The sequence below is a fragment of the Somniosus microcephalus genome, unplaced genomic scaffold (assembly GCF_052327205.1).
Source record: "Somniosus microcephalus isolate GS21.2 unplaced genomic scaffold, FLI_Smic_1.0 unresolved_chr4, whole genome shotgun sequence".
Taxonomy (NCBI): Eukaryota; Metazoa; Chordata; class Chondrichthyes; order Squaliformes; family Somniosidae; genus Somniosus; species Somniosus microcephalus.
The window spans coordinates 23847513-23868807 of record NW_028225182.1 but is presented as its reverse complement, the minus strand read 5'-3'; the positions used below and the strand labels follow the sequence as shown (position 1 = coordinate 23868807).

General features: G+C 51.6%; 1 protein-coding gene across 1 annotated transcript; it reads right to left on the bottom strand.

Annotated features, from left to right (window-relative positions):
- Positions 1-18173: 18173 nt before the first annotated feature.
- LOC147090045 (lysophosphatidic acid receptor 6-like) lies at positions 18174-20897 on the bottom strand. The gene has a single exon (XM_085977220.1). It carries the CDS (start codon positions 20811-20813, stop codon positions 19683-19685), a length of 1131 nt encoding a protein of 376 aa, XP_085833346.1. The 5' UTR covers positions 20814-20897; the 3' UTR covers positions 18174-19682.
- Between the last annotated feature and the right edge of the window lie 398 nt (positions 20898-21295).

Here is a 21295-nt window from a genome sequence, read left to right as displayed (position 1 = left end):
TGGCCATCCCTCCACCGTTAAATCATAGACTCGTGAGAGAGTCGGGTCATTTCTTGTTTCGTTTTCGATCATCGAATTTGTTACTGGTAGACATTCCACTATGGAGGAGTGGAACATCTCTACCGGGTCCACTGTAGTCGCTTCTTCTACTATCGGCAATGGCAAGCGCGATAACCCATCAGCATTTCCATGCTGTTTGGACCTTTTGTATTTGATGTCATATTGGTGTGCCCCAAGTAACACGGACCACCTCTGCAACCTTTGCGCTGTCATGGTGGAAACGGCCTTGTTAGGGTTGAATATGGACACCAACGGCTGGTGGTCTGTCAGTAATGTGAACTTCTTGCCCTGCAGGTAATGATTTAATTTCTTTATGCCCCACACAAGGCTGAGGGCCTCCCTATCTATTTGAGCATAATTTCGCTCCGCGGAGGTCAATGATCGGGACGCGAATGCCACTGGCCTTTCCGAGCCATTTGGTAACTTGTGTGAAAGTACTGCTCCAATTCCATAGGGGGAAGCATCACAAGCTAGACGAAAAGGTAACGTTGGGTTGGAATGAGCCAACACTTCTTCAGAGGTAATCAACGCCTTGCTTCTGCGAAAGGCCTTTTTACATTCCTCACTCCACTTCCATGGTACTTCTTTCCGCAACAGAGCATTCAGCGGATGCAGCACCGTGGATAGATTCGGCAGAAACTTGTGATAATAATTAATCAACCCCAAGAATGATCTTAACTGTGATACGTTTTCCAGAGCGGGGGCCTTCACGACAGCTTCTATCTTGTCAGGTGACTTGTGCAGCCCCTCTCGGTCAATGACATGACCGCAGTACGAGATCCGTTTTTGGAAGAACTCACATTTCTTGCGATTAACTCGAAGGCCATATTCCTTCAACCTAGTGAGCACCAGTTTCAAATTTGTGAGGTGTTCTTCCTCGTCTTCTCCTGTAATCAGGATATCGTCTAAGTAACACTGCGTGCTTGGAATTCCTTGTAATACCTGCTCCATGGCCCTCTGCCAAATTGCTGGACACGAACTTGTCTCGCAATGCCTCTGTCAGATTCCCTCCAAACTGGCAGTGTTTCGCTAGTCTACGCAGTTCGACCAAGTATTCTGCGTTGCTTTCGTCTTTCCTTTGCGTTCTCGCATAGAATTTGAATCGTTCCGCCAACATCAACGGTGTGGGGTTCAAGTGATCCTTCAGAACAGTCACAATATCATCGAAAGTCTGATCCGCCGGTTTAGCTGGTGCTAGTAGATGCTTCAAGAGCCCGTATGTCTTCGCGCCCATCGAGTTTAGCAAGGTTATAGCTTTGTCATCTTCTTCTATTTTATTGGCCTCACAATAGATCTCAATGCGTTCCACATACGTGGCCCAGTCTTCTACCTCGGAATTAAAATTGTTGATGTTACCACGCTTAGGCATCTTCCTCTCTTCCTGATAACACCACGAATTATTTCTTTAAATTTTCTTTTCTTTTTTTTTTTCCCAAGATGGCGGTTCCCGCAAAAATGGCGGTTTCCCGCGCTTATCTTCTCTCCCCGCCCACTTCAATGGCGGTTTCCCGCTTCTGTCTTCTTCCCCGCCTAATGGCGGCTTCCCGCGTTTCTTCCCTAGCGGGAAGGGTACACTTTCCCCACGGGCGACGGCCGCTGGCTTTCAGGTTCACAGCCTGCGCGTCGGCTTCAGTGCTTTCCCTTTTCTCGGCAGGGCAACCGGCGCTGGGTACACCCCGTTGACGGCGAACAGTTTCAGCCGCTGGGCTGGCTCTCACTCTGTTCCCCTTGCTCGGGCTCTGTCTCTCTCCCGCTCGCTCGGCTCTACCGGCGCTGGGTACACCCCATTGACGGAGAACAGTTTCAGCCGCTGGACTGGCTCTCGCTCAGTTCCCCCTTGGTCGGCTCTGCCTCTCCCGCTCACTCGGCTCCCAATCACGCCTCCCAGCCCTCTCGCAGTCCGGTGCTTCCCTCCCCGGCTGCGGCTGAGTTTATCTCTTCCCGCGCCTACGCTCCCGGTCGCAGCGCTTCGTGGCTTCGGTCGCTGCCCGGCCTTTTTCGCCGGTCGCGGTCTAGCTGTCTCACGACGCCGTTGCGTCCCCCAGCCTGTCTGTACCGCGGCTTCCTTGCTCCACGCTGCCCCAGTCTCAGCGCCTCTGGACCCGACTTCTGTCCGGCTCCTTTCCCCCTCGACCGTGGTCGAGTGCACCGCCCTTATCCTCCGGTTATTCTTTTTACTTTCCCTTACTCACAGTCACCGTGGCCGCCTTGCTTCTCGTGCTGATTGGCTCACTCCTCACCGTGGCAGAAGGGACAGTCAGTGCCTGTTGCTGATGGATGTCTTTGTCTCTAACTTCTTCTTCCTTTCTAGTTCTGCAGCCTCGAGTTTTCCCCCAGCAGAACGACGAGGGCGGTTGCCTCTTCTCGACGCTCGTTAACTGCTTCGGAAGTATTGTTGCCGCAGGGTACGATCGGACTCGTCGCCACTGTAAAGTCTGTGGGTTGTTTAGTTAATTAATACACAGACTCCAAGAGTAACTTAAAACAGGACTTTACTATTCGAAGGTCAGGGCGAATCTGCCCAATAAATCCTGACACAGCACTTATATACCGGTGTGGTCACCGTCGGTATTACAGTACACAGAAGCCAACAAAGTAGTGCAACACCTAAAGTAGTTCTCTTAAAGGTGGACGGTTACATACAATAGTTCTCTTAAAGGTAGACGGGTACATACACTACACCCGCAAAGCCACATGCGTGCAGTCAATGGCGCCCTGCACCATGGGGAAGCCCGCGAATGCTGCAAAGCCCATTGCACGCTGATGCTGCTTGGCAAGGGCCATGGAGAAGGAGATGAACTGACGTCTCCTTTTGAAAAGGGCATTGGTCACCTGGCGGATGCAGCAATGCACGGCGAACTGGGAGATGTTGGAAATGTCCCCAGTAGCGGATTGGAAGGAGCCGGTGGCATAGAAGTTGAGAGCCACCGTCACCTTCACTGCCACCGACAGAGACGTCCTGCTCCTCAGCTGTGGCTGCAGATCACCGCCAAGCAGGTGGCAGATCTCTGTGACCACCTCCCTTCGGAATCGCAGCCTCCGAACACACTGCTCGTCAGACATGTTGAGATAGGAGAACTGCTGGCGGTATACCCTGGGTGGGTAAGGCCTCCTTTCCCGACGCCTGTTGCCCCCTCTCCGTCTAGCCAGGGCTGCCACTCTCTCATGGCGTCTGTGAGCCCTTTGGATGCAATGGAGAAAGCCAGCGTTTGCACCCATTGCAGCCCCCATAATATGTTAGCAAACAATGATATGTCAATGAAGGCAAAGACAAGTGGAAAGCTGTGGCCTGAAGCCACAAGTACCTGTCCGAGTGTTGAGCCAAAGCAGAAAGCTCTCTACCTTGGTCTCTCTGCAAAGATCCGTCTCTCAAGGAGTGCTGCGAAATGGCAGCCTTTTATAGTGCAGGAGGAGTGCCCTTTAATTTGCGCCCCCCGCGCCCCGCATCGACTCAACACCATTCCACTCTACCAGTCGCTAGGGGCGCCAGGCGCACAATGGGGCATCGCGACTGAATTTCCGGTTTGGGGCGCACAAAGGGCGTTGCATGAGGAAATGACGTCAGGATCTGCGCGCGCAGCTGAGCGCGCGCAAAGACTTTGCGCCGCCGCTAAATTGTGAGTGAAGTTGGGGAGAGGTGCAGATCACGCTGCGCCCGGCCGCTAGCCGCCTAGCACCCGACATCTACTCCTCCTAAGGCGCTACCGGCTGGCGCAACCAACTGAATTTCTAGGCCTTAGGCCTAGAAATTCAGTCTAGCCACTTTTGGGGCGGTAAAGTCGGGCGGCCGCTAAAGTTAGCGCCCGCCGGAAAGTGGAGGCCACTTCGCCGAAATTCAGTAGCTTTGGCCAAGGAGTTTGGGCGAGCGCTAAAACTGGCGTTGCACACCTATCTTTAGGCGCTAAGCCGGCGGTGCGGACTGATAACGCCGAGGCCGGGCGCAGCGCAGGTGCGGTCATGTTTTGATTGACAGCAGACACCCTGACGCCGGCCAGCTCTTAAAGGGGGAAGGGTCGACTTTGTCTGCTGCCACGCCCTGGATAGTGGAGCCCTGCAGCTAGGCCTGAACACTGCTGGTGGACCCAAATAGCGCCTGAAGCCATGGAGAAGGCCCGTGAACGAGCGCAGCGCTTCTCAGAGCATGCTTTGAGGGTGCTGCTTAGGGGGTTGGAAAAGAACAGAGAGATCTTGTGCCCGGACAGTGGCAAGAAGGCTCCCAGGAGGCAGTACAGGAGAGCCTGGAGGGAAATCGCCCTGAGGGTGTCAGCCAACAGCGATGTCCCCAGGACTGGTGACCAATGCCGCAAGAAGTACAACGACCTCACTCGGTTGGTCAGGGTGAGTACCCTTTCCAGTGTCCTCCTCATCCTTGCATGTGCACCTCACATTATGGGCAAAGGGACCTCAAAGGCCTAATGGCCAGCCCTCCTCCCGCAGCTATGGCAATGGCATGATCATCAATAGCACTCTCTGCACTTTACACACTGGCCAAGCTATTCGACCATGGGAGGCAGTGCACACAACAACAGGGCACCACACTGGCCAAGCTATTCGACCATGGGAGGCAGTGCACACAACAACAGGGCACCACACTGGCCAAGCTATTCCACCATGGGAGGCAGTGCACACAACAACAGGGCACCACACTGGCCAAGCTATTCCACCATGGGAGGCAGTGCACACAACAACAGGGCACCACACTGGCCAAGCTATTCCACCATGGGAGGCAGTGCACACAACAACAGGGCACCACACTGGCCAAGCTATTCCACCATGGGAGGCAGTGCACACAACAACAGGGCACCACACTGTACTTAGAGGCCATCCTTTCTCTTGCAGGCCAAGCTGGCGCAGAATCTGAGGAGCCACACTGTCACCGGGGGAGGCCGTGCCCAGTTCCAGGAGCTCAGTGACCTGGAGGAGCGCGTGGCTCGACTCATGCGTGGCTGGGTGGTTGGCCCCGTCGCTATTGGAGATGCCGACCCTGTGCTGGGCCCCAATGGTAAGGACATGGCCGTTTGCACCTCTCTCGTTCCCCTTGCGCTTCAGATCTACATCCTTTGCCACTGTCCGACCAATGCGCATAATGCCACCAATCATGCCTCCCTCGCTGACGCCCTGTCCTCACTCTAAAGCTACTCTTGTGCCTTCCTGCTTTCAGCTGGTGAGGAGGAGGTCCCTGAAGCTGAGAGTGCCAGTCCCTCGGAAGAGGAGGACGACGAGGACCAAGAGGAAGGCGGCACATCGGGGGAACCCTCATCCGCGCCAGGGGATGGCAATGGAGGGGACACGTCTTGCCTGGAGGAGAGCCAGGGGGAAGTGTTGCAGGGGGGTGTAGCTCCTGGGCCCAGTGGCGTCCAGGCAAGCGGGAAGGGTCGGGCAGCACGGCTGCCTTCTCCACAGAGGGGGGATGTGTTGCAGGGGGGTGTAGTTGCTGGGCCCAGTGGCGTCCAGGCACGCGGGAAGGGTCGGGCAGCACGGCTGTCTTCTCCACAGAGGGGGGAAGTGTTGCAGGGGGGTGTAGTTGCTGGGCCCAGTGGCGTCCTGGCACGCGGGAAGGGTCGGGCAGCTCAGCGGCCTTCTCCACAGAGGGGGGAAGTGTTGCAGGGGGGTGTAGTTGCTGGGCCCAGTGGCGTCCAGGCACGCGGGAAGAGTCGGGCAGCTCGGCGGCCTTCTCCCCAGAGGGAGAGTCCGGCCTCCAGTCCGGAGACGGTCCTCGCCCAGGAGGTGCGCCTCCTTGATGAAATGTCCGCGGCCTCGGAGCGGCGCCACAACGAGTTCATGGGGATTGTGGGACAGTTGCCTCAGGCCATTGAGTCCCTGGCTCATAGTGTGGCCGATTTCGGGGACTCACAGGCCAGGGGTGTCGACCAACTCGCGGCAGCACAGGACGCGAGTCGACAGTTCATGAGTGGTGCCGTGCAGACACTGGCTGATCTGATGCGGGCACAGACCAGGGCAGTTCGGGCACTCACTTCTGCCACACTCGCTGTGTCACGGAAGCATCGCCAGGGCACCCGCCGCCCTGCTGCAGCACAGCGGTCTGGCCTTCACCAGATTGCTGCGCTTGCTGCAGTGCCAGCCCGGCCGAGTGCCAGTGTCTCTGGCGACCAGCGAGCGCCTGGCATCAGGCAGCTTGCCCCCATTGATGCAGCCGCCACTGCCACTCCCCCAGCCAAGCTGCGACGAACTGCTGGAGAGACTGATGCTGCCCAGCCACAGCTGCAGCAGTCAGCAGCCGGCCCCTCCAGGGCCGGACCTCGTCTAGGCCGACACCCAAGGGCATCTGCCGTCACGCATTGTGCCCCTCAGGAGCCTTCCCCCAGCCCTGCAACACCCACAGGGCCCAGGTTGAGGCAGAGCAACAGGTCGGGCAGGGGCCGGAGAAGCCTGCACAAGGACTCGCCCTGTCGGCACACCAAGTAGAGTGTGTTGCCAACTGTTTTTTTATATGGGGGTGTTTGTGTTCTGTATGGGGGGGGCTTATTTTGCTAAGGCCGAAGATGAAGGCAAATGTTTTTTTATATGGGTGTGTTTGTGTTCTGTATGGGGGGGTTTGTCTTGGTTAGGCCAAGGATGAGGCCAATTGGATGGACAAGTTTTGTTATTCCTCCCCAGGTTGTGGGAGTGAGAGATGTTTGTGACTGTTTTTTGGGGGTGTTGTCTGTTTTTGTGTTTCATGTGGGAAGGGCCCTGAGTTTGTTAAATAAAGCTTTTTATTTATTCAGCTTGTCCAGGTGTCATGTTTCAAGTGGTTGTTGCGTTAACCGGCTGAGGGCTTGCGGAGCGGCTGCATTCAGGTGCGTTCATTGCCACAAGCCATTCCCTGACAGGGGGCCTAGAAGTGTCGTTCAATAAGCCGCCGGCGGACGGCCCTTGGACCTTGTGGCTCCCTCCTGGGCTGGTACTCCTCCTCCTCCTCCTCCTCCTCATGGTCCTCCTGCTCGTCCTCCTGAGGTGGTGGTCCAACGTGAGGTGGCAGTGCCTGAGTCCTGCGGATAGCCAGGTTGTGCAGCATGCAGCAAACGACGACGAACTGGGAGACTCTATCCGGCGAATACTGGAGAGATCCGCCGGAACGATCCAGGCAGCGGAACCGTTGCTTGAGGACGCCAATCGTTTGCTCTATGATGTTCCTTGTGGCTTGATGGCTTTCGTTGTATGCCTCCTCCGCAGGGGTCCTGGGCGCGCGGAGCGGGGTCATGAGCCATGTACACAAAGGGTAGCCCTTGTCCCCAATAAGCCATCCCCTTGGTGGAGGCTGTGCCTCGAACATGTCAGCCACAGTAGTCTGGCGCAGGATAAATGCATCGTGGCTGCTTCCTGGAAAGCGGGCATTGACAGCTAGGATGCGCTGCCTGTGGTCACACACCAGCTGTACATTGAGGGAATGGTAGCCCTTCCGGTTGCGGTAATCCTCGGCATTGTCGATAGGTGCCCGCATAGCCACATGCGTGCAGTCAATGGCGCCCTGCACCATGGGGAAGTCGGCGATCCTCGCAAATCTGACTGCACGCTGCTCCTGCCTCTCTAGGGTCATGGGGAAGGAGATGAATTGGTGTCTCCTTGCGAAAAGGGCATCGGTGACCTGCCGGATGCAGCGATGCACGGCGAACTGGGAGATGTTCACTATGTCCCCAGCAGCGGCTTGGAATGAGCCGCTTGCATAAAAGTTCAGAGCCACCGTGACCTTCACTTCCACCGACAGAGACGTCCTGCACATCAGCTGTGGACGCAGATCTCTGTGAAGCAGCTGGCAGATCTCTGCAACCACCTCCCTTCTGAAGCGCAGCCTCTTAACACAATGCGCGGCAGTCATGGTGAGATAGGACACCTGCTGCTGGTATTCCCTGAGTGGGTAAGGCCTACGTTGCCGACGCCTGATGGCCCCTCTGCGTCTAGGCATGGCTGGCCCTCTCACACAGCGTCTGCGAGCCCTTCGCACATAATGCTGGAACTGAGGGTTGGAACCCCATGCAGCCCCCATAATAAACTTGCAAACAGTGAAATCACAAAGAGTCAAATGTCCAAGCTCTGGCCAGAAGCCAAAAAATACCTCTCCTATGTTGTCCCAAATCAGGAAGGTCTGTTCCTTGGTCTCTGTCCAGAAATCCAAAGCACTCAAGTCATTGCAGCAAAATGGCTGGCCTTTATAGTTCAGTGTAAGTGCCCTTTAATTAGTGCTCCCTGAGGCCCGCAGGGCCTCTGCTGCGTTCCACTTCACAGTTCTTAACAGCGCCACGCCCACATTGGGCGGGCGCCACTGAATTTCCGGTTTGGGGTGCACAAACAGCGTTGCACGACGAAATGACGTCATAAGCTGCGCGCGCAGCTGAGCGGGCGCAAACACTTTGCGCCGGCGCTAAATGTCAACTGAAGTTGGGCGTAGGCGCAGATCGGCCTGCGCCTGGGCGCTAAGTGCCTTGCGCTGGAAATCTACCCCTCTTACGGCGCTAACAGCTGGCGGACGCAACTGAATTTCTAGGCCTTAGTCTTTAGACTACCCTCCTCCAGTAAACACCTGTTGATTGTTAAGTTACAGCCTCCGTCTAGTTATTGGAAAACATCATCCTTTAAGAATCACGGATTCAACAGAGAGACATACACAGAGAGGCAGAGAGAGATAGACATTCACAGAGAGACAGGAAGAGAGAAACATTCACAGGGATACAGAAAGAGAGGTACAGAAACATGGAAACATAGATGATAGGATCAGGAGAAGGCCATTCGGCCCCTTGAGCCTGTTCCGCCATTTAATGAGATCATGGCTGATCAACCAAATTCAGTACCCTCTCCCTGCTTTCGCCCCATATCCCTTGATCCCTTTAGCCGTGCAAAATATATCTAACTCCTTGAATATATTTAATGAATTGGCCTCAACTGCCTACTGTGGTAGAGAATTCCACAGGTTCACCATTCTCTGGGTGAAGAAATTCCTCCTCATCTCTGTCCTGAATGGCTTACCCCTTATCCTTAGACTGTGACTGTGACCCCTGGTTCTGGACTCCCCGACCATTGGGAACATCCTTCCTGCATCCAGTCTGTCTGGTCCTGTTAAAATTTTATAAGTTTCAATCAGATCCCCTCTCATTCTTCTAAACTCCAGTGAGTATAAGCCCAATCGACCCAATCTCTCCTCATACATCATTCCTGCCATCCCAGGTATCAGCCTGGTGAATCTTCGCTGCACTCCCTCCATGACAAGAACATCCTTCCTCAGATAAGGCGACCAAAACTGCACACATTACTCAAGGTGTGGTCTCACCAAGGCCCTGTACAACTGCAGCAAGACATCCTTGTTCTTGTACTCGAACCCGCTCGCTATGAATCATACCCACAACAATTATTAGAGCCTATCAGATTTCTCCTTCCCCCATTGCCTTGAGCCAGTATGAATGACGAACAGCTGATGATGGAAAGCTCCATGACTGGTTGTGACATCCGAGTCCACATGACTATGGCTCAGGCGTATATGATGTAAATATCGTTCTTGACAGTTTCATGTCCCAGTGTGTTCCTCTTTCTGGCCCACAGCACTTGCTATAACAGGCTATACGTTAGTACTGAAAGAACTGTTCTTCACTAAGTCGTGAATATATAGATTGTCATTCAGACTTGATGGTTTCGACAGGATCATCCATGAATTTGCTTGCTTGGCCTCGGACGCTCATGTTCAGGGTGTCGCAGCTTTTTATATCGCCTTTAGCGGTTAGTTATCCTGCACTTGTAGCAATTAGTCAAAATCATTTCATTTTACGAAGCATTGGCCCGCATCTTGTGCTGCCGATGATGGCATGTGCACAGTGTATGGCATCGTAAGCCTTCATAAAGGCCCCGCAGGTTCTGCATGCGTGAAAACCTGGCGCTTGCGATCTGTATCGTTGGCGCAGAGTGGGGTATTTGCCCAATTTCTGCCCAGCCAATGCCCATGGATCCCTTACACCTGGTAAAAGCAGGCGCAGGGCCTGCCCTCACTAACGTAAGGGTTAATATCAATCTTAAATTAAAAATTAAAGGAAAATCATGCACAAACACTTAACATTACTTTATGCTATTATGGCCCAGATATTCGGGTCCCAACGCGTGAGTACGCACGGGGTACCGGTTTCGTGCATGCACTGCGCATGTGCGGGAAACCGGCACTTCCGTTCCCCTGAAAGAAGGGGTTGAGAGGTGGAACGCGTGCGCCGGAGAGGCAGCGCGTGCGCAATGAACTTACGTTTTTTTTGCAGGTTTCTCCGGGAGGGTAAGTCTCCAGCAGTTACACATGTAAAAGGCAGGCGCAAGGCCTGCTTTTAACAAGGTAAGTGGTGAATTAATTAAAATTAAAACATTTTTTCCACAGGTTTATAATTTTTAAATACTTTAAAGAAAGGTAAGTTTATTTTTAGCCCCATTAGAAAATGTAATTAATTTTTTCAAAAATTTAAATTATTATTTAAAATAGTTATTTCATGTAATTTATAGTTTATTTAAAAATGTAATGTTTTTAAAAAAAAATTATTTGAGGTTTTAGTGATGTTTTGGGGCTTATAGTATTTATAGGTTGGACAGCTCTTCCTGTCAAACTTATGAATGAAGCATTCCCTGCTCCCATTGGCTCTCCATGGCCCACGTGATCCCAGGGGACGCTTCGAACTAACTGCGCCCCTGGGATACGCAAGCACTGCGCGCCGGCAGTTGGAGGAGGCCCAGGACCAGAATCCCCCGTGGACCCACAGCTCAACGGCCGGCACGCTAGGTAAGTGCAGGTCGGGGGCTTGCACCCGCGGGAAGTCTCCGACCTGAATTTCTGGGCCAATATTGGCCCGGATGAAAATGTGTAAAAAAAATTTTCAAAAAACTAAATTTTTATTGAAGTGACTTTTAATTAAAGTTGAAAATGGAAACATTTATTTTTATCCCAGTTGTATGAATTATTTAATTGATTTGTGATTTCAAATAGGCTTATGGAAAATCCGTGGGTATATGGTAGCTGTTGATGGTTCTGCCATCGCCATTCACACCTCATCTCGAGTCATGTTTTGTTTCTTAACTTGTCCCAGTACCATAAGCCCATTAGGAGTCCTCCTTTCTGATTGGAGGACCTGGCGCATGTGAGCACAAGGACGCTTCTGAACCGCCTGCATCCTGGAGTCCGTGGACCTTCAGGCGGGCATACACCTGCAGACCGAGGACCCGAAGTCTCCAAAGCCTGGAAACTGAGGTAGGTGAGCATAGTTTTATTGGGTCGGAGGCGTACTCCGACCGCAAATTCCGGGCCAGTAATTCCAGCCAAATCTTTAGCTATTTAAACCTTTCCAGCCCAGTCTATCTAATTTCCCTCTAAAACTATATTTTCTTACAGCACTTGTCGATCTGTTTGAGAGGAGGGCGGATATGTAGAAACTGTATTTAAATGTAATTGAAATGACATTAACTGGACACCAACTCGAAATGTCTTTGCTTATTGTATTACAATGGTTTTTAATAAAAGCTTTCTGTCCACAGGCCATTCAGGCCCTGAATGAGATGTTGAGCATTTTCAGCTGCTTCCTGACCCAGTGGAATAATCATTTTGCACAATGAGGGTATCAGTAACCTGCCCCGACTCAGCCCATGTGTTGTGGCAATGGTGGGAGAACGGCCAAGGGCTCAGAGCCCCTGTGGTGGGGAAAGGTGTAGAGATCAGCAAAGGGTCCTGATCCTGATCATATGCTGATGGGAAGTGTGGGTGTGTGAGAGAGAGAGAGTGTGTGAGAGAGAGAGAGAGTGAGAGAGTGAGAGAGTGTGTGTGTGTCCGTGTGTGTGTGCGTGTGAGTGTGAGAGAGAGTGTGTGTGAATGGGTGTGTTTGTGTGTGAGAGAGAGAGTGAGTGTGTGTGAATGGGTGTTCCTGTGTGTGTGTGAGTGAGAGAGAGTGAGTGAGTGTGAATGGGTGTGTCTGTGTGTGAGAGAGAGTGAGTGTGAGAATGGGTGTGTCTGTGTGTGTGAGAGAGATAGAGCGTGTGTGTGTGAATGGGTGTGTCTGTGTGCATGTGTGAGTGTGTGTATGTGTGAATGGGTGTGTCCGTGTGTGAGAGAGCGAGAGTGTGTGTGTGTGAATGGTTGTGTCTGTGTGTGAGAGAGGGAATGTATTTGTGTGTGTGTGTGAGTTTGTTGGAGAGAAAGTGTGGCGTGTGTGAGAAAGTTTGTGTATGCGAGTGTGTGTGAGAGAGAGTAATTGTGTTCGTGTGAGGGTGTACATGTGTGAGTGTGCATCTGTGTCTAAGTTTTGATAGTGATGTAAATACACTGTCCTTCCAATGGTGATGTTGCAGCACCAGTTATCCTCAGTGTCACTGCCCTCCCATCATTAAACGTCCTTCACATTGGGCAAGGTCAAGAGCCTGGCAAGAAACAGCCCAGTCTTGGGATCTCAGTAACCAGAAACAGCCCAGTCCTGAGATCTCAGTGACCAGAAACAGATCTGTCCTGAGAGCTCAGTGACCAGAAACTGACCAGCCTGAGACCTCAGTAACGAGAAACAGCCCAGTCCTGAGATCTCAGTGACAAGAAACTGACCAGTCCCAAGATCAGAGTGACCAGAAGCTGACCAGTCCTGAGCTCTCAGTGACGAGAAACAGCCGAGCCCGGAGATCTCAGTGACCAGAAATTTACCAGTCCTGAGATCTCAGTGACCAGAAACAGCCAAGTCTTGGGATCCCAGTGACCAGAAACAGCCCAGTCCTGAGATCTCAGTGACCAGAAACAGCCCAGTCCTGACAGCTAAGTGACCAGAAACAGACCAGTCCTGAGATCTCAGCGAGCAGAAACAGACCAGTCCTGAGATCTCAGCGAGCAGAAACAGACCAGTCCTGAGATACATAGATACATAGAGATAGGAACAGGAGTAGGCCATTCGGCCCTTCGAGCCTGCTCCGCCATTCAATGAGATCATGGCTGATCTTCGTCTGAGATCATAGCTGATCTTACCAGTTCAGTACCCCGTCCCCGCCTTTTCTCCGTAACCCTTAATCCCCTTAGCCTTCAGAAATATATCCAATTCTCTCTTGAAAATATTTATTGAATTAACCTTCACAGCCCTCTGTGGCAGGGAATTCCACAGGCTCACCACTCTTTGAGTGAAGAAATTCTTCCTCATCTCTGTTTTAAATGATTTGCCCGCTATTTTTAGACTGTGGCCCCTGGTTCTGTGCTCCCCGGCCATTGGAAACATTCTCTCTGAATTCAGCCTGTCCAGGCCTGCCATAATTTTATATGTTTCGATGAGATCCCCTCTCAATCTTCTAAACTCCAGTGAGTACAAGCCCAAACTATTTAATCTCTCTTCGTAGGTCATTCCCGCCATTCCAGGTATCAGCCTGGTGAATCGCCGCTGCACTCTTTCCATGGCAAGAACATCCTTCCGCAGATGGGGCGACCAAAACTGTACACAATATTCCAGATGCAGTCTCACCAGCACCTTGTACAGCTGTAGTAAGGTATCCCTATTCCTATACTCGAACCCCCTTGATATGAAGGCCAACATACCATTTGCCTTCTTAATCGCCTGTTGCACCTGCATGCTCTCCTTCAGTGACTGGTGCACAAGAACACCCAGGTCCCTCTGCACTTCCCCATCTCCCAATCTATTGCCATTTAGATAATAATCTACCCTCCTGTTTTTACCCCCAAAGTGGATAACCTCGCATTTATCCACATTATAGTGCATCTGCCACGTATCCGCCCATTCCCCCAACCTGTCCAAATCGCACTGACCAGTCCTGCGATCTCAGCAAGCAGAAACTGACCAGTCATGAGATCTCAGCGAGCAGAAACAGACCAGTCCTGAGATCTCAGCGAGCAGAAACTGACCAGTCCTCAGATCTCAGTGACCAGAAACAGCCCAGTCCTGTGATCTCAGTGACCTGAAACAGCCCAGTACTGACATCTCAGTGACCAGAAACTGACCAGTCCTGGGATCTCTGTGACCAGAAACAGCCCAGTACCGAGATCTCAGTGGCCAGAAACAGCCCAGTCCTGAGATCTCAGTGACCAGAAACAGCCCAGTCCTGGGATCTCAGCGAGCAGAAATAGTCCAGTCCTGAGATCTCAGCGAGCAGAAACAGACCAGTCCTGAGATCTCAATGACCAGAAACTGTCCAGTCCTGAGAGCTAAGTGACCAGAAACAGACCAGATCTGAGATCTCAATGACCAGAAACAGCCCAGTCTTGGGATCTCAGTGACCAGAAAAAGCCCAGTCCTGAGATCTCAGTGAGCAAAAACTGACCAGTCCTGGGATCTCAGTGACCAGAAATAGCCCAGTCCTGTGATCTCATTGACCAGAAACAGCCCAATCCTGATATCTCAGTGACCAGAAACAGGCCAGTCCTGGGATCTCAGCGAGCAGAAAGAGACCAGTCCTGAGATCTCAGCAAGCAGAAATAGCCCAGTCATGTGATCTCAGTGACCAGAAACTGCCCAGTCCTGAGATGTCAGTGACCAGAAACTGACCAGTCCTGAGATCAGAATGACCAGAAACTGACCAGTCCTAAGATCTCAGCGAGCAAAAACAGACCAGTCCTGAGATCTCAGTGACCAGAAACTGACCAGCATTGAGATATCAATGACCAGAAACAGCCCAATCCAGAGAGCTAAGTGACCCAAAACAGGCCAGATCTGAGATCTCAATGACCAGAAACTGACCAGTCCTGGGATCTCAGCGAGCAGAAATAGCCCAGTCCTGAGATCTCAGTGACCAGCAACTGTCCAGTCCTGGGATCTCAGTGACCAGAAACAGCCCAGTACTGAGATCTCAGTGAGCAGAAACAGCCCAATCCTCATATCTCAGTGACCAGAAACTGACCAGTCCTGAGATCTCAGCGAGCAAAAACTGACCAGTCCTGGGATCTGTGACCAGAAATAGCCCAGTCCTGTGATCTCAGTGACCAGAAACAGCCCAATCCTCATATCTCAGTGACCAGAAACTGACCAGCCCTGAGATCTCAGTGACCAGAAATAGCCCAGTCCTGTGATCTCAGTGACCAGAAACAGCCCAATCCTCATATCTCAGTGACCAGAAACAGACCAGTCCTGGGATCTCAGCGAGCAGAAAGAGACCAGTCCTGAGATCTCAGCGAGCAGAAACTGACCAGTCCTGTGATCTCAGTGACCAGAAACAGCCCAGTCCTGAGATCTCAGTGACCAGAAACGGCCCAGTCCTGTGATCTCATTGACCAGAAACAGCCCAATCCTGATATCTCAGTGACCAGAAACAGGCCAGTCCTGGGATCTCAGCGAGCAGAAAGAGACCAGTCCTGAGATCTCAGCAAGCAGAAATAGCCCAGTCATGTGATCTCAGTGACCAGAAACTGCCCAGTCCTGAGATGTCAGTCACCAGAAACTGACCAGTCCTGAGGTCAGAATGACCAGAAACTGACCAGTCCTAAGATCTCAGCGAGCAAAAACAGACCAGTCCTGAGATCTCAGTGATCAGAAACTGACCAGCACTGAGATATCAATGACCAGAAACAGCCCAATCCAGAGAGTTAAGTGACCCGAAACAGGCCAGATCTGAGATCTCAATGACCAGAAACTGACCAGTCCTGGGATCTCAGCGAGCAGAAATAGCCCAGTCCTGAGATCTCAGTGACCAGCAACTGTCCAGTCCTGGGATCTCAGTGACCAGAAACAGCCCAGTCCTGAGATCTCAGTGACCAGAAACTGACCAGTCCTGGGATCTCAGTGACTAGAAAAAGCCCAGTACTGAGATCTCAGTGACCAGAAACTGACCAGTCCTGAGATTTCAGTGACCAGAAACTGACCAGTCCTGGGATCTCAGTGACTAGAAACAGCCCAGTACTGAGATCTCAGTGACCAGAAACTGACCAGTCCTGGGATCTCTGTGACCAGAAACAGCCCAGTACCGAGATCTCAGTGACCAGAAACAGCCCAGTCCTGAGATCTCAGTGACCAGATCCAGCCCAGTCCTGAGAGCTAAGTGACCAGAAACAGACCAGTCCTGAGATCTCAATGACCAGAAACTGACCAGTCCTGGGATCTCAGCGAGCAGAAATAGCCCAGTCCTGAGATGTCAGTGACCAGAAACTGACCAGCACTGAGATATCGATGACCAGAAACAGCCCAATCCTGAGAGCTAACTGACCCGAAACAGACCAGATCTGAGATCTCAATGACCAGAAACTGACAAGTCCTGGGATCTCAGCGAGCAGAAATAGCCCAGTCCTGAGATCTCAGCGAGCAGAAACAGACCAGTCCTGAGATCTCAATGACCAGAAACTGACCAGTTCTGAGATCTCAGTGACCAGAAACTAACCAGTCCTGAGATCTCAGTGAACAGAAACTAACCAGTCCTGAGATCTCAGTGACCAGAAACTGACCAGTCCTGAGATCTCAGCGAGCAAAAACTGACCAGTCCTGACATCTCAGTGACCAGAAACTGACCAGTCCTGAGATCTCAGCGAGCAAAAACTGACCAGTCCTGGGATCTGTGACCAGAAATAGCCCAGTCCTGTGATCTCAGTGACCAGAAACAGCCCAATCCTCATATCTCAGTGACCAGAAACTGACCAGCCCTGAGATCTCAGTGACCAGAAATAGCCCAGTCCTGTGATCTCAGTGACCAGAAACAGCCCAATCCCCATATCTCAGTGACCAGAAACAGACCCGTCCTGGGATCTCAGCGAGCAGAAAGAGACCAGTCCTGAGATCTCAGTGAGCAGAAACTGACCAGTCCTGTGATCTCAGTGACCAGAAACAGCCCAGTCCTGAGATCTCAGTGACCAGAAACTGACCAGTCCTGAGATCTCAGTGACCAGAAACAGCCCAGTCCTGAGATCTCAGTGAGCAGAAACTGACCAGTCCTGTGATCTCAGTGACCAGATACAGCCCAGTCCTGAGACCTCAGTAACAAGAAACAGCCCAGTCCTGAGATCTCAGTGACCAGAAACTGACCAGTCCTGGTATCCAGTGACCAGAAACAGCCCAGTACTGAGATCTCAGTGACCAGAAACTGACCAGTCCTGGGATCTCAGTGACCAGAAACAGCCCAGTATTGAGATCTCAGTGACCTGAAACTGACCAGTCCTGGGATCTCAGCAAGCAGAAACTGAGCAGTCCTGGGATCTCAGCGAGCAGAAACTGACCAGTCCTGAGATCTCAGTGAGCAAAAACTGACCAGTCCTGGGATCTCAGTGACCAGAAATAGCCCAGTCCTGTGATCTCAGTGAGCAGAAATAGCCCAGTCCTGAGATCCCAGTGACCAGAAACTGCCCAGCCTTGGCATCTCAGTGACCAGAAACAGCCCAGTCCTGAGATCTCAGTGACCAGAAACAGACCAGTCCTGAGATCTCAATGACCAGAAGCTGACCAGCCCAGAGATCTCAGTGACCAGAAACAGCCCAGTCCTGAGATCTCAGCGAGAAGAAACAGACCAGTCCTGAGAGCTCAATGACCAGAAACTGACCAGTCCTGTGATCTCTGTGACCAGAAACTGACCAGTCCTGAGATCCCAGTGACCAGAAATTGACCAGTCATGAGATCTCAGTGACCAGAAACAGTCCAGTCCTGAGATCCCAGTGACCAGAAACTGCCCAGCCCTGAGATCTCAGTGACCAGAAACAGCCCAGTCTTGGGATCTCAGTGACCAGAAACTGCCCAGCCCTGAGATCTCAGTGACCAGAAACAGCCCAGTCCTGAGATCCCAGTGACCAGAAACTGACCAGTCCTGAGATCTCAGTGACCAGAAACAGCCCAGTCCTGAGATCTCAGTGACCAGAAACTGAGCAGTCCTGAGATCTCAGTGACCAGAAACAGCCCAGTCTTGGGATCTCAGTGACCAGAAACCGACCAGTCCTGAGATCTCAGTGACAGAAACTGACCAGTCCTGAGATCTCAGTGACCAGAAACAGACCAGTCCTGAGATCTCAGTGACCAGAAATTGACAAGTCCTGAGGTCTCAGCGGCCAGAAACAGTCCAGTCCTGAGATCTCAGTGATGTAAGGGGTGGCATGTGGGTTGTTTGTTAGCTTCACCTCTGACTCCTTTGATCGGTTCGAATCGCTCCCACTCCCTTGTTGTTCTAGACTTTGGACTTATTTGGGGGTTGTAATAAACTTGCAACAGACACCTGGGTTAGTCAAAAGAATTCAGATCTTTATTTTGAGACAGGAAAATATACAATACAATAAAACTTATACTCTAAAAGGGTGGGGAACACACGGAATAAGCGAGGGAGAATTACAATTTACAAAATCCCTTACCCTCCTAACCCCACTACACTAGCTAGGCTGGAATCCAGTGGACCAGGAAATGCTCACCAAAACGACTTTGACAGTTGTAGAGGTTCACGATTTTGGGGTTCTCCTTAGTTGTGGCGGTTGGGGCCTGCCGTACCTCGGACGTGGTAGAAGACTGCACCTGCGTTGGGTCTTCAGTTTGGGTTTGTCCGCAGATGCAGTTAGTCGCGCTGTTGGATGTATCAGGTGAGTATCCGATTTTCTTTGGTTAGGGCTAGTGTTAGGGTCTTTTGTGTCCAAATCTTACCCAGGGGTAAGTTAGACTAGCCTGTAGAGTGGAAACAAGTCTTTGGTTCGTGAGTTTTTCAGCGGTTGGGTTCTTGTTGGTCGCGATGGCCCAATATTACCTGGTTGGTGGCAATATTGGTGGTTGTTGGTTTCTGTAGGCCTTTGGTTGCCACGATCTCTGTTTCTTCTTTCTTCCTTCAAGTCACCGATGATGATCTCTCTCTTGAGCTGTTTGGCTGATCTTGAACTTCTGTCTTCTGAGCTGACCTTCTGACGAGCTGGCTGCCTGACTATCGAACTGAAAAGGCAGGCCTCAATTATACTAATTTGGGACCTGGCTTATCTGACCGCCAAATCTCGGGTTTCTTTGTTAAATTTGGCGGGCTCGTTATTTTTAATGTGTTTTACAACTTTAACGAGCTTTGGGGATTGCCCATCCAAACTTAACGAGTTTAGGGGATGGCTCATCTAAACTTAATCGGCCTTTAACTGGTTTGGGGATTGCCTTGAAACCAGTTTAAAAATGCAAAACGTTTGTCAATCTCTTTTAATTGGTTTTGGACTGTGGTTTGTTTGCTGTATCCTGTAGGGCTAATGTTCCTTCCTTTGTGTTGCTGGGGACATGTCCTGTTTATTCCAGTACCTGGCTCTGCAAATTCTCGGCGGGAAACAGGTTTCATTGTCCTTATGTAAAACTAGGGTGTCCCAGGACACTCCTAGACAGTCCAATATCCAAACTCAGGGGCCTACCCCACCTCCCCTTTGTCCCAGCCTTTTGCAAGCCCGAACATGTCCTTTTAAACCAGCCAAATCTTCCTGGGATTTTTATTTTAAATTCCTTTGGCCCAATAGCTCCTTAAAACAGTCCAAAATCTCTTCCTTAATTTAACTCTTTTGAAATTCTTCTGTTTGGCCCAACCACATTTTTATCCCTTTTTACAGATTGCTTCTGTAATGTTCCAAAATCATTTAAAAATAATGCTTTCCTTCTGTTTTGGGGATGTGCAGAAATTTTCAAACCTTAGTGACCAGAAACTGACCAGTCCTGAGATCTCACCAACCAGAAACTGACCAGTCCTGAGATCTCAGCGACCAGAAACTGACCAGTCCTGAGACCTCAGCGACCAGACGCTCCAAGGGCTGGCAGCCGAGTCCTTCTCTCCGATGTGTTTTTGCTTTGAAAGGTGACATTAAACCCAGCCTTCTCCAGACAGCACAGCCTTTTCCACTTGAAGGAGTCGCCTGCGAAGGAGTAGATCAGGGGATCCAGGCAGCTGTTGAGACTGGTCAGTGCCATGGTGACCCGTCGGGCGGAGTAGGTGAACTGGATGAGCCGGCAGCTGGACAGCACTTTGATGCGCCTGAGGGTGTGGACGAGCTGGACGAGGTGATAAGGGACAAAGCAAATGAGGAAGACTCCCAGCACCAGGAGCACCGTGCGGAGGGCTTTCCTCTTCACCGAGTGCACCGCGCGTTTGCCGGCGGTGGGTTCCAGCAGCTTCCTGGCAATGAGCGGGTAGCAGATCATGATAACTACCAACGGAATGAAGAAACCAATGAGCGCGGCCACGATGCTGATCCCGGAAATGCGCCGGCTCCAGGAGCTCGAGGAGAAGTTCTCCAGACAGGCCGTCTTTCCATTGGGGAACTTGTTGGTCAGAGGTCCTCTGACAGTCAAGTAGAGGAGGTTGGCGGCCAGAACGAGCCAGATGAGGCAGCAGGCCAAGACGCGGTAGCGGGGCCTGCGGAGCTGCAGTGATTTGATGGGATGGACCACGGCGATGTACCGATCCACGCAGATGCAGGTGAGGAACAAAGTGCTGCCGTACATGTTAGCAAAGAAGAGGGAGCCGGTGATTTTACACATCAGCTCCCCGAAGATCCAATCATTCTCCAAGGCGTGATAGACCACTTTGAACGGAAGGGTTGCGGCAAAGATGAGGTCTATCATGGCCAAGTTAATCATGAAGACGTCGGTGGGCGAGAAGGCGCCCTTCTTCCTGAAGAGGTACCACAGGGCACAGCAGTTGGACAGCATACCAACGACAAACACAGCACTGTAGACCACGGGGAACATGAGGTACTGGAAGTTGGCACTGACATCGCAGTCACGGGTATTGTTAGTGTCTGTGAGGTTTGTGGAATCGATATTCACTTTAACCCATGGGTATGAACTCCCTCCCGAGGACCAGGACGTCTCTGTAACGGTGAAGCCAGCTTCGGGTGTCAATGCTGTTGGGTCGACCATGTTTCATAGAATCTGTAATTGTAACAAAACATTGCGCCGTGGGTTAGACTTCTGAGGGTTTAATTTGCTAACGCATTTTCTCCGGCCACTTGATTATTGTGTCACTGTTACGCTTATGTTTCATGGGGGAAAGATTCAGTATCACCCCATTTGGGGCGCCATAATCGGCCGTGCGCAAAGTATAGCGCCTGGCACTAATTATCACCTCCGACAGCAAACTTGGCTTTTATCGCCCCTGGAGATGATTGGAGCGCTAAATCAGGCGCTTCACACATCGCAAAAGCCGAGGAGCGAGGCGCTACCTCAGAGCGCTGGCAAAGCAAGGAAGGGCAAATCAAAATAAACCTGCAAAGTGCTGCTCAGTACCCAAAACTCCTCAACACAGCGTTGAATCTCTCCAGAAGTCTCTCTCTCTCTCTCTCTGACTGCGTGGTGCAAAAATGTCACCGACAAAAAAAGGCAGGCAGCGGTCGCCTTTAAAT